The sequence below is a fragment of the Pelmatolapia mariae genome, linkage group LG22 (assembly GCF_036321145.2).
Source record: "Pelmatolapia mariae isolate MD_Pm_ZW linkage group LG22, Pm_UMD_F_2, whole genome shotgun sequence".
Classification (NCBI taxonomy): Eukaryota; Metazoa; Chordata; class Actinopteri; order Cichliformes; family Cichlidae; genus Pelmatolapia; species Pelmatolapia mariae.
Genome location: NC_086245.2, coordinates 33672924 through 33685517, shown reverse-complemented (window position 1 = coordinate 33685517; position 12594 = coordinate 33672924). Strand labels below are relative to the sequence as shown.

The 12594-nt window shown below is 38.0% G+C and overlaps 1 protein-coding gene across 1 annotated transcript in view; it reads left to right on the top strand.

Annotated features, from left to right (window-relative positions):
* The first annotated feature begins 5633 nt into the window (after nt 1-5633).
* nxph1 (neurexophilin 1) overlaps nt 5634-12594 on the top strand; it is an 80015-nt gene continuing 73054 nt past the window's right edge. The window contains exon 1 of the mRNA XM_065471422.1: nt 5634-6094. Within this exon, the coding sequence (XP_065327494.1) occupies nt 6041-6094 (54 nt within the window). The 5' untranslated portion in view covers nt 5634-6040. The remainder of the gene's footprint in view (nt 6095-12594) is intronic.

Genomic DNA, 12594 nt, shown 5'->3' with positions numbered 1-12594 from the left:
TAACCACAATGCTCATAGATCATTGTATTATTCTGTGGTCCGGCCACCTCTCAGTTATTGTGCTGAGTTATGTAACACATATGATATCAATTAAAATCCTTAACAACGTTGAGCAAAGAGTAGTCAAGACAGTTTGCTGATGTGATCTCTTGAACCCATCTTGTGCATTGTTACTGGTTGACTTTAATTAATCAATTAATTACTAAAATCATCGAGAGAAAACTTGATGAGAAAACATTGTAGTCAATCTTTTAATTATTATTACACTTTAGTGCCGTAATAACTGATTTCACCAGGAGATGTCAGTAAAAGATCGCTTAAAGTACACAGACTGCCCAGTTAGACCTGGATTTTGGTTTGGTGCTGCCTATTAGTTCCTGACTGAAGACATGCAGCGGTACAAGCCTCAAAGACAACATTCAGTTAACTGAAAATTAGTTTTATTGCTCTTTTGAGAAGCTGGATGACCTTTGAAGCCGTCTGAACCTTATTAAGTCTCTATCTGACATGGCTCATAGCTTGCGCTTGTACTCCTGCTTCACTAAAAGACAAAGGAGGAACAGTTAGCTGGAGAGGGATAGGTCAGTGTACATTAACCTCTGCCGTGAAAAAATGTTGCTGAAAACATTCAAACTGGAATCACATTGTGTGGTCAGTCATTCTGTCTGGGTTTAGAATGCTGCAGACTTGTGGCTTGTGCTGATATTTTCACTGCACAATGCTTTTTGCTGCAGATGGATCTTGAAGGCAGTGATTCTGTCCTAATGCAGGAAGGTAGGTAGACAATTACATCTAATTTTCTAATTGTTTTACTCTGCCACTGATTACTTTTTTGTCCTCTGCTGTTGAAGTAATGTCATTTCTTTTATTGTTAGAGCCTCTGATTATGATTGGATACTGGGAAGTAAAAAGAGACATAATGCATGGTTTTGGTCCCCTCATTTAATCAGCAGTTCACATAACAATGTCTCTGTCTTCCAATTATATTCCCTCAACCAAGAAAAGGGTATCCTACAGCCTGCCCTGATCAATTAAGTCATTTCGTAAAATCTACTTCAAACAGTGATTTTGCTGTAACTACAGAGACATTAAAATTTGGTAAAAAGATTTCCATCATTCTTTATTTCAAATTTCTCCAAAGTCCAAAGATAAATAAATAAATAAATAAATACATACATACATACATACATACATACATACATACATACATACATACATACATACATACATACATACATACATACATAAAGCACTGCCTCAGCCCAGGAAAGCTGTCTGTCATGAGAAGGTTTTAAATTAGGCAGTACAGTGATCTGTAAAAGAGCAAACTCACAGAAAAGTTCTCATCTTGTGCTGTGAATCATATGCATCTGCCACTGCAAATATCAGGAAACAGTTTTTGCAGCACCAGATGGTGATCTCAGAAATCATGTCAGAATGCACACAACTCGCCAATGTTTACCAAACTCATGTTTGTTGAAAAAAAAGGCAAAAATGGTTATGCTATCCAGACACTTCATTTGGGTATTAAGTGGTAAGTCAAATACTCTAGCCGGAAGATTAGTTTGACGGTGAAATTTCAACTGGAGCAGCAGCGGAAGGCTTTCTAATTGTTTTCATTTGAGACTGATCATGGATGGATTTACCCTAGTTGCAAAGTAAAATAACTGCTAAATCTACTGTAAACATTGCCCCAAAAAATCATCCTGTATGTTACAGTGTTCTAAAAATCCCTCAAATCTCAGAAATAACCTTGAAGAGAAAGTCTTGTCCAAAAAGTGACCAAAACTGTAAAGAAAAAGTAAAGTTGTGAAAAACCTGAATTATACTTTGAACTATTCTTTGAGAAGCTTATTGCAGACCCTTTTTGGGTTTATGGCAGCAAACCATAAAGAAGGAAGCCATGTACAGAAGTTAAGTCCTTAAAGTTTTTATCAGACGCAACTTTCAAATCTCTGTGTGGCTTTTACTTGAAGCCGTATTCATACCCTCTAATAAACCTACTTGCTCAAAGCTGAAGCTGGCAGTCATTCTAACTGTGATGAGGAAGCGATTGATGTGTAGCAGCTGCATCCTGTGACCAGCACTCTGCTCAGCCATTTGTCTCTGTCAGCTCCCCCTCAGCCCGCCCACCCCTAACATCATCTTGAAAAGCACTGGCAGCCCGAGCCTGACTGCAGACCGCCAGGCCTTTTGTCGCCACACATGGTGTGAAGTGCCCACCCCCACCCTTGCCCACCCAGCACCCCCACAGCCTGCCCTTTTGGTCAAGCCCAGTTTGATTCCTATCCCTTGCTCCAAATGTGGAATGACACTAGAGATGGCAGCTGGTTGGACAAACCTGCTGCCACTGCATCATGGCCATGCCTGAGGGCCCGAAGCAACATCTGCCCTCACAATCGGCGGTGGAGCCGAGCCAGCCGAACATATTCATGCCACCGGACGCCAGCATCACTCAGCTGGGCAATCATCCTCTTCCTCTCTCTTGTCTTTATCTGTTGCTCCTCCTCTTTGTAGCTCAATGATAAGCTATTAGGAAGAAGCTACCCTATAATTTCCCTCCAGCATTGAATGGGTGCCTAAAGGTGTGCTTTGAAAATTAGTGATTTGACCTACTGATTACGCACTGTCAATGAAAGATGGCTTGGTTCTGGAAAGAGGAAGGAGTGCAGGTGGTTGATTGAGAAGTAAGAAATGTAGTCTTTCTTCCATTTTGTAAGGGTTGGCAGCCTATGGACGTGTCCACATATCTCCTGTGAATGGTTCTCATTCTGTGACAGTGGCACAACTCAGCAGCTGAGCTTTAACTCTCTCTGCTTCACTGATGCTGTATAGTGCCCTTGAAAGGCGATGGGACTCATACTTTCTCACTAACTGTCCATGTTGGTGAATGTGAACACCTTCTGAAACATTTCCAAATGCACAAAATAGCTTCTCCACACTAATTCATCTTTTATTTATTTATTAATTTGTTTCTGCAGCAAGGTCAAGCCACCCTTAGCTAACTCTGTGGCTGTCATCTAAATGAGAAGCATTCTTCTCATTCCTTGCCAGTCTCCTCATATTTTCAGGATTGGGCCATGAAATGAAAGACACACTTTACAGCCAGCGTTGACTGTAGCAACCTATGACAATAAATGTTTTGTTTCCCTGCACTAAAATGTGACACTTAAGGGCTCTACTCAGACCTTAATATGTGATGAGCTGCATTGGTTTGTACACTTGTGGAGGCTATACAGATAAGTTGCCACCGGACATCATTCAACATAAATTCAAAGCTAACATATGTGGATTATTTTTGTTATTTGATTATGTCATTTTCCAATTATAACCATTATAGTGTTTGTTTGTTTGTTTTGTTTATAGAAAACATTTGGAGGAGAAAATTCCAAATATTCCCTTAACTGACTTTCATTTTGTGGCCTTTTTAAATCAACTAAATTATTTGAACCCCATCTACATTTGATTATTTTCTCTGATTGAAATACATCCTGTTTTATTGGCCACTGGCCAAAGTTTTGACTGACCTGACACACAACTAATAGCTAAAGAGGGAAACGCTACACTGGTTTAAAAAATGTCCAAAATATGGTGATTAAAGCTGCGAATTTTTTCACTTAAATGAACTCGAGTCTTCAATGTGGAAACAATGCTTGCAGGATGTATACATACAGTTTCTACTGTTTCGTTGATGAAACAGCCAAACAAAAATCTACCAACGTAACATAAATACAACATCGAGCTGAACGAATGAGGCAAAAAGCTCAATTTTCAATGTTTCACCTAAGTGTAAAATTGTGTCTGAATAACTAATAGACAGGGAAACTACAAACGTGCACCATTATAAACTAAACATTAAAAAAAAAGAAAAATGAAACAGGAATTCAGCATATAAAAATAAGTGGTACGGTCACTCACACATTCATCAAGCACAGCAATGCACTTCTGTTGAATCACATATTTATAAAATGTTCCCGTCCTGGAATTTCCATGTAAGGCAATTATACCATGGTTAAGGAAAGGGAAAGATCTCAGTTACAGTCCTCATGGCAACCTTTTTAATTACCAATCTAACAATATGTTTGTATACCTAGTAGAGACTTTTTTTTAAATTTACTGCATATCCAATAATATATGGATATTTTAAACAAATTAAACATAATAATTTTTAATGGAAATTCGTAAAGTATAGAACTGCAAATATAACATTTTAACTTTGGGTTTCACTGCCATTTGAGGCCAATCTAGAGCAAAGGTCCCGGTTCAACTTCAGCAAATTTGTCCTACTGAAAAATAGTATTTTTTTCTGTGAAACATTTGATCAACAAGGGGGGAATGTGGATTTTACCTTGAAATGTGAGCCCTTCGCCTTACTGTAGACCAGAATGCATTTCATTCCAGACACAATGGAAGTCAGATGGCCCTCGTGATTTATCTTCACCTTCACTACCACTGGATGCCATGCTGGTCCTGTGAAGGCTATCTGGACCATTCAGAGCAGGATCCCATCAGCCCCACTGTCTGAGTTATGGTGACACTTCCAGACCACTGCAATGTTGTAGCAATGAGCCTGCTGGGGATTTATTAAAGCGCAACCCCCCGCCCCCACCCGCCTTTTTCTTTTCTGCTCACCTCCCTGCCCCGTCTGTTCACCGCCAGAAAGGATCCTATCTGTCTATCCACAAACCAGAAACACATGCTCAGCATCTAAGCAGGCTTCAGTCACCTTGACTCGCTTCTGCTAGCATGGTGAACAGATACACAGAATGACATACAGAAACACGTAAACACACAGCCATCTTTAGGAGGAACTGTCCTTTGGGTGAGTGGCACTGGGATAGCGTGTTTATTAGAGTTTCATTTTGCTTTGGTTTTCCGCAAAAGTTTATTTTTATTGAATCTTTTACCTACGATATGCTCAAACAGATTTTAAAAATCGTACAGTTTTAATTGTGATTTATTTGGAAGACTTTGGGTCACTGATAGTAATGTTAAGAATAATAATAAACTGATGCATCCCTAAGGAATAATAATAATAAAAATAGCAGATTATTCAAAAAAATACAAGTGTATTCATTTGTATTAGTAATATTACAGAAGAAGCTGTAATGTAAATGTAAATTTTAGCTATGAAATGTGTTAAACTAGATTTTATACAGTGAAAATCTGAAGCCTTTTAACTTTTAATTTGTTCAGTCAAAGTAGTTTTGGTCTCTTTTTCATGTTGATTTTTGTGTTGTTGCCATGCTTGAATTTGCATTTAAATAAACAGGATGAGTGTTGAACAGTGGTTGAAAATCTTTTTAAAGAAGACTGCTAACAGCAAATATACAGGAAAAGGGGAAATTATAAACAACAGCTACTGTGCTCTGTTTGTTTAGGTTTGAGGCTCCCTTGTTGAAGGGGGGCTGCCTAAAGTTACTGGCATCATAGTTGAGAATGTCATCTATATCAGACGCACAAACCACAACCAAGGTAACCAGCATTTTCTCCACAAGCCTCTGTTACAAAACACGAGAGAAGGAAACTTAATGTTTCCTCACTACATCTTGGAATTTACTCCCGTTATTTTTCCCCTGCCTTTTTTGCTCCCCCTCATCTCGTCCCTCCCCCCTAGAGCGAGAGTCTCCCTGGTTGTGTTGTAGCAGCGCGTTATAAAGCAGAAAGCCTCGCCATTCCTTTCAGATCGGAACGCTCCAACCGCTGAGCGTGCTGGCCATTAGACAGTCAAGACCTGAACGTGCTCACAACTATGACCCTCCTGCTCCCTCCACCTGGATTAACTCTTAAGTAAGCGCTGGTTGTCGCTACCTGGTCCCTCTAACGTCAAGCCGCGGCAGCAGCCTCACTGGCCGATCGATCCTGTTCCCAATCTGCAACTCTCTGCTTTGTTCTCTTGCCATGGGGTTCGTTGTTTCCTTGTTGCCTGGGCAGCTGATGGGCTTGATTGTGCTGTGAAGTGGATACAAGGTGGATTTATGGTCGTCAAAGCCGAAACTACCATCCGAGGGAAATTAGTGGAAGTTTGAGCTCCGGGAGGATGCAGGTGACGTGTTGGTGCGCCGTGTTCCTTCTGACGCCTGCGCTTTACCTGGTGAGTTAGATTTTTCTTCTAGTTCAACTTTTCTGCACTTCGGTTTTATTCTGTCAGGAAGAAGAAAAGCCGTGTTTGTTGTTGTTTCCACACTGTGTGAGGTCTGTTACCCTTTCAAGCGTGCGTACTCCAAATGCGTTTACATTGGCAGTGAGACTGGCGACTGTTCGGGGGATTCCACCTTATATTGCACTGCTTTAAGTATAGACGTGGAATTCAAAGTTTAGATACACACTTTATTATAACTATAACTATAACTATAACTAACAGTAGGACTTGTGACAGGTGTGCCTTACGCTCAAATTCGCTGTGCGTAATATGCGCGAAGGAAATTCCCTCAAATATATTATATGGTATGTTTTAAAATTATACTTTTCATTTTGAACAGGTACAAATTGTAACACCTACATGTTCGATCGCAGACAGACACAGCAGTAGAAATGTCTCACGAGGGCGCCCTAACAAACCAAAACTCCCGGTCAGTCGGGTCGTCTCAAGCAAACTGTGGAGCCTCTTAGGCTGGAAAGCAACGAGAGACGGAAGTTGGAGTTTGGGATCGGTTTTGAGAAATGTGACAAATGAGCTTTCCTGCATACTTTAGAATGATTTCTTTAGCTACTTAATAAATAAATAAATCCTGTGAGCAGATTAAACAACTGAAACATATTTCGCAAAAAACTAACAACGTGTTAGCTTGAAAAGACCCAATTCAGCTTCGGGTTAATATAATACAAGTCTAGTCATAAGTGGGGTTTTTATTTTGAGATAGCAAGAAAACAAAACAAAACAATAAACAATAAACAATAAACAATAAACAATAAACAATAAACAATAAACAAAACAAAACAAAACAAAACAAAACAAACAAACAAAAAACAATATTGATTTAGGCTCATCTGGCCGCACAAAAGTGATTTAACAAACTGTTGATGATTGTCTACTTGGAAAAGAGCGAGATATAAGCTTTATTCTCGGGCCTGATATTTCGTATAATTTGAGAAAACAAAAAGTGGAAACATAAATTTGATTCTATTTCATTTTTTTCTTCGTCTTCTATAAGTCTTTAATTTAGCTGAGCAAATGCCATAACAGTGGAGTTACATATATATATTACAGACAATATTCCGTTTCATTGATGCAGAGCATTCACGGGGTAATTTCAGGTTCTCTGAAAACAGCTGTAGTCACTTAAGAAATCATAATTCTTTTTGGTTTGTTTGTTTTAAATAAACAATGACCAACTAACTAAACACACAGCCGTATTTAAGTAACTTCCCCTTTCTTTGTCCCGGATAATATCTGTGTATCAGTTTTGCGGCGGCATTATGGGTCGTATCCACATCCCCCCCCCATCCAATATACATGACTCGTTTATTTAAAATAAAATAAAATATAGGGGAAACATGGTTCGGAGGGGAGCTGGCCAAGGTGCTGAAATCATTGAGCGCACACTGAAGCATACACAGAAACACGGAGACTTCACAGGAAATATAACAGGCCTAAACAAAAGATTATTTTAAAATTAAAATTGAAATGGTCACTGTGAACTAAACTTAGAAGCCTGTGTTGTCTGACCACTTTTTGACACCATTCTCTTGTTGACATTAATTTGCAAGTGGACTCCAATCTTTGGGGAGTACTCTCTGAAATTCCCCCCTTAATATTTCCTTGTCCTGTTTCTGTTTCAAATTTTGAGGCATGGTATCAGTTATAGTAATTAAAAAAGATTGTGAATTTATTGTAGAATTGTCACTGCTATCCATTTTTAAATATTGTGGAATGGTAATGTCAATTCACAGTACAATAAATCCTGTTTGGCATGTTGAATTGAGTATGGAATGAACACACACACACACGCACGCACGCACGCACACACACACACACACACACACACACACACACACACACACACACACACACACACACACACACACACACACACACACACCGACAACTCGGCTAGGATAAGCAGAGCTTATAATAGAGCCCGTTAACTATCAGCCTTATCCACCGCAACGAGGATTAGAGCTGAACTTTGATGGTTTTATTTTGTGTTAAAGGCTCTTGTCTCTGCTTAAGCCTCTTGTCTGAGAGCTGTGCCTTGACCCTGATAACAGCACAGTCCAGGTAGACCGCTGCACATGTAAAAGACACAGCAGGACTTTTACTTAAAATGTCCACTATTTAATTTTCACGCGTCTTATTTCCATCTTATTATTACAATTATTTATGTAAGTGTAGTGTTCACATTGATTTATTTAAACAGTTGTTATGGATAATATTTTGAAGCTTCATTCTGTCTTTCTTTGACACCTTATGAAACGGTAATCTAAAACTATATTTAATTACAGTGCATTCATTTCATTAAAGTGTCATAGTTTCTTCATTACTGTTTAAATATGTCTACACACCCATCCTTATTTTCCACTTATGCAATTCAGGGACCTCACCTATGCCCATTATTATATTATATTATATTATATTATATTATATTATATTATATTATATTATATTATATTATATTATATTATATTAATTATACAACCTTTCCTCTTGTGGTAATGATCTTATTATCTTGCTGGAACTTTCTATTTATTTTAATTTTGGCTCATGTTGTATTATTATTTGATGCTGTAGTGACTCTTTTTTGTGGTTGGATGATCTCATCAGTTTGTCTTGTACTTATTTTTATAGTTAATAGATAGAAATTCTGACAACATGAGAGATTTAAGGATTTGAGCCACTGACAACAGCTTAAACACCAAACTGGCCTTGAGACAGGATACTGTCAGACAGTGAGGTCTTTCGGGTCTGTAACTCCCACTGTCACCACTGCTACTGCCTCCCAATCCCCTACTCCCTTCCCTCTCACCCTTAGGACTAAAGGATGCAGTGGTCCCATTGGCACCAGTCATCGTAGTCCTATTAAAGTGTTATTATAAACCAGTGTGTTGGATCCTACAATGTCAAACTGTCTGTATGGGAGGCAGGAAAGAAAGTCCCACTGTGATGACTACAGCACACCTTACACAGTGTGACCAGCCTGTTATCACTACCTCCACTACTCGTTCACCGTTCTCCTGACCCCCTTCTCAGCACAACCTTCACTTCCACATTCCTCTATAATCCCCCCCCCCAACCCCCCCCCCCCCCCCCAAAAAAAAACAAAAAAAAACAAAAAAACAAAAAACAATATGCTTTCGTTGAGCTGTTTGAAGCTTAAATCAAGAGCGGGCCAGCATTAATTGAATTATATAGCAAATGGATTCTTGTAAATGCCCACATGCTGTGCAACTGAAGATAAATACACACATACACACACAAGTGGACAAATGCATTGTGTGGTCATCAAGTAAGAGCTGCTGAATGTGTGAAGCTTTCCTTTTTCAGTCCAGATGTCGACTAAGTGAACATTTCTCTCAGTTCCTTCTTCAACCTTTGTGCTACTTAGCTTTTAAAGCAGCATGGAGGCGTCACTTTAGAGCTATGAGAGCTTGGCTGCTGGAAAGAGCCAAGTACAAAAGGGCTCAGAGTTCAGTCTCAGATAACAACAATGCAATTCCCCCACTGCTGCTGTTCCTGCCGCTGCCTTAGTGGTCTCAGCTCAGCCCAGCTACCCAGCTCTGTTACACTCACTGGTTTTCATTTAGTGACTCCACTGAGTCTTTAGTGACTAGTCACCAGCTGCTGTGAATTATTTCATCTACATCAGGGGTTTGCAATGTGAAGATTCAAGAGGAGGTTTGGATTGTTCGGAAAAACGTTCCATTTGTTTTTGGAGAGGTTGAAGAGTGCTTCCGTAGGTTTTGTGGGAATATAGTCCTTTATTATTTAGTCCGTTATATAGTCCTTTTGTATTCTTACTGACCATTTGAAGGGCTTTAGTACAAGCCACATTCATGTAGCATTAATATACATCTATGGTCAGTTTAGAATCCTCAACAAGCCAACATGCAAGTCTTATTGGAGAGAACCCACGCAAGCACAGGGTGGGCATGCAAACTTCATACAAAAGAGTTCCCTGCCTGGATTTGAACCCAGGACTTTCTTTCTGTGAGTATTCATCCTATCACCATGCTGCCCCTAACCTTTTATTTTAAATGACAGAAATAAAACCTCGTGTTTTTCATGGCACCAGTCTCAAAGCACACAAGTTGTGATAACCCTTTGATATTTTGATCTTTAGCAGACAGGAAAATTTGATCGGTTTATCACAGTTGGTTTCACTCTTATTTATAGTGTCTGTCCTTCCAACAATAACACAAATCAGAGATGATTAAAATAAAAATCAGCACTATTTCTTTTTGCTTTGCAAGGTAGATTAATAAATAAATGATTTGAGGAATTTTAAAACCTTTTCCCCACTCCCCACGTTGTTATTTAGAATTTCAATTGGCATCAAGAAAGATAATTATTATGGTAAAACTGTATTCATTAGAGAAGGTTTAAAAGAATTAGTAAAACTAGATATATCTATGCATTAAAATTTCAAAGTAATCTATGAGAAAAGCAAACAATAAAAATATTCTTCTGGAAAAAACATAATGGAAGGATAGAATCAAACTGTGATTCAAATCCAGACTTTTTCTCTATCGTTTGAAAATGAAAATAGAAATAAATAATACATAAAGAAACTTCTCAAATAAATGACTCACTTTTTCATAATTATTTTCAAGCCTAAATATATCAAATTCCCTATGAATTACTTCATGAAATTTATGAATGACCAATCTAATACTTTTGCCTTACAAGTTTATTTTTGCCCTGCTTAGTATAAAGTTTCTACATTTGAGATATTAGGCTGCATCTGTTTATTAGTCAAACATCTGTATTGGACAGTATTTCATTCTTATGTCTATCAACCATTAAAATGACATTCAGCAGTGGTAATGAAATGGTTATTGGAGGATTTAGTCTATTTTATATATTGGAGCCAGTTTTACGTCTTTAAATGAATATCATACAAATCATAAGATTTTGTGATAAATCATTGTTGTTTGTTTATTATGAATATAAATAGTTCTTTGTTTACAACAAATAATAAATGAAACAAAGTAACACAAAAATCAATATCTTTAATTGCTGATAGGCAAGTTATGTTAAAGGTCATTATCTGCATAGAATTCTATAATCTTAACACTGGAATCCTTCTAAAAATCCTTTCTTTCTCTTAGTGGTTATGTAAAAAAAAAATAATAAAAAACTTGAATTTATGGGGCAGTTGTTTTGCTTTCACTTTTATACTGTCATATATATATATGTGTATGTTTCACAATATTTATTTAAATGTACTTTATTTAAAATGTCTTCATACATATATATATATATATATATATATATATATATATATATATATATATATATATATATCTATATATGTATATATATATATATATATATATATATATATGTATATATATATATATATGTATATATATATATATATATATATATATATATATATATATATATATATATATATATATGTAAGGCCCATGCTAAAACAACTAGAAATTAATCTTGGAACCTCATGTGTGGAGTTCACCTTTGACCTTCAATCAGGACACTGCTGTGCGTCTGGGCAGGCAGACTGATTGTGTAGAACTTTAAATTGATGCATCAAGGAGATTCAGTTTTCACACTGCATGAACTGTAACCTCTGTGATCCTGCCTGTGAGTTCCGGATTGTCTGAGCTCAGACAGTTTTCTCCCATAAACAGTCAAAACAGCACTTGACCTTGGTGTTTTACCATAAAGTCAGTGGTAATCGCACCTACTGTGGTGCGTGGAATCGGCACTTAAGTCCGTTGCTTATTTCTTTTCTCTGCATGCACCATCCAGGGATGATTATTCACATCCAGATGAGGGCAAATGAGGGATATGTGCCTTAGATTTGCATTTCTGTTGATGTTAAAGGAGAGAGGAATCAACCTTAAATATTCCCACAACAGCCCCGCAGACTTTGCAGCCATAGAAAATGGTAGTATTGTCATTGTGTGTGTGTGTGTGTTGCTAGTGCATTATGTTTGAAATGGTAAGAGTGTGTGATTAATGACTACAGCCTCTATTCTCTGCTCCTTGCATTGCTCCAGATTTTCAATCGTGTTCGCAGTTCAAAGGTTAAAGCTTGAGCTGATCGTTGAAGGGTGTTGTTCTGAAAAATCCAGCCCTGCTTACGACCTGGGTTTGATCCTGAGGGAAGCCTCAACCCACCCCCCACCCAGCACTTGCTCCCCTCTCCACATAGAGCAATCCTTTTATGGCGAAGTGTGTGACACCTTGATAGCAGCACTTTGAAGCAGCCCATGAAGCAAAGTGGTTCTAAAGGAAGGAAGGGACTAGATAACCTCATTCCACCTGCTTTACATCTCCAGGTATTCATGTAACTCTGGAGTCTGCCATGTGTTTGGTTCATTGCAGCTAAAGAGATAGAGCAAACCTACAGCACTCAAACTGAAAACTGTTTCACTTGGGTTGATTCAGATTTTTTGATGGTTTTT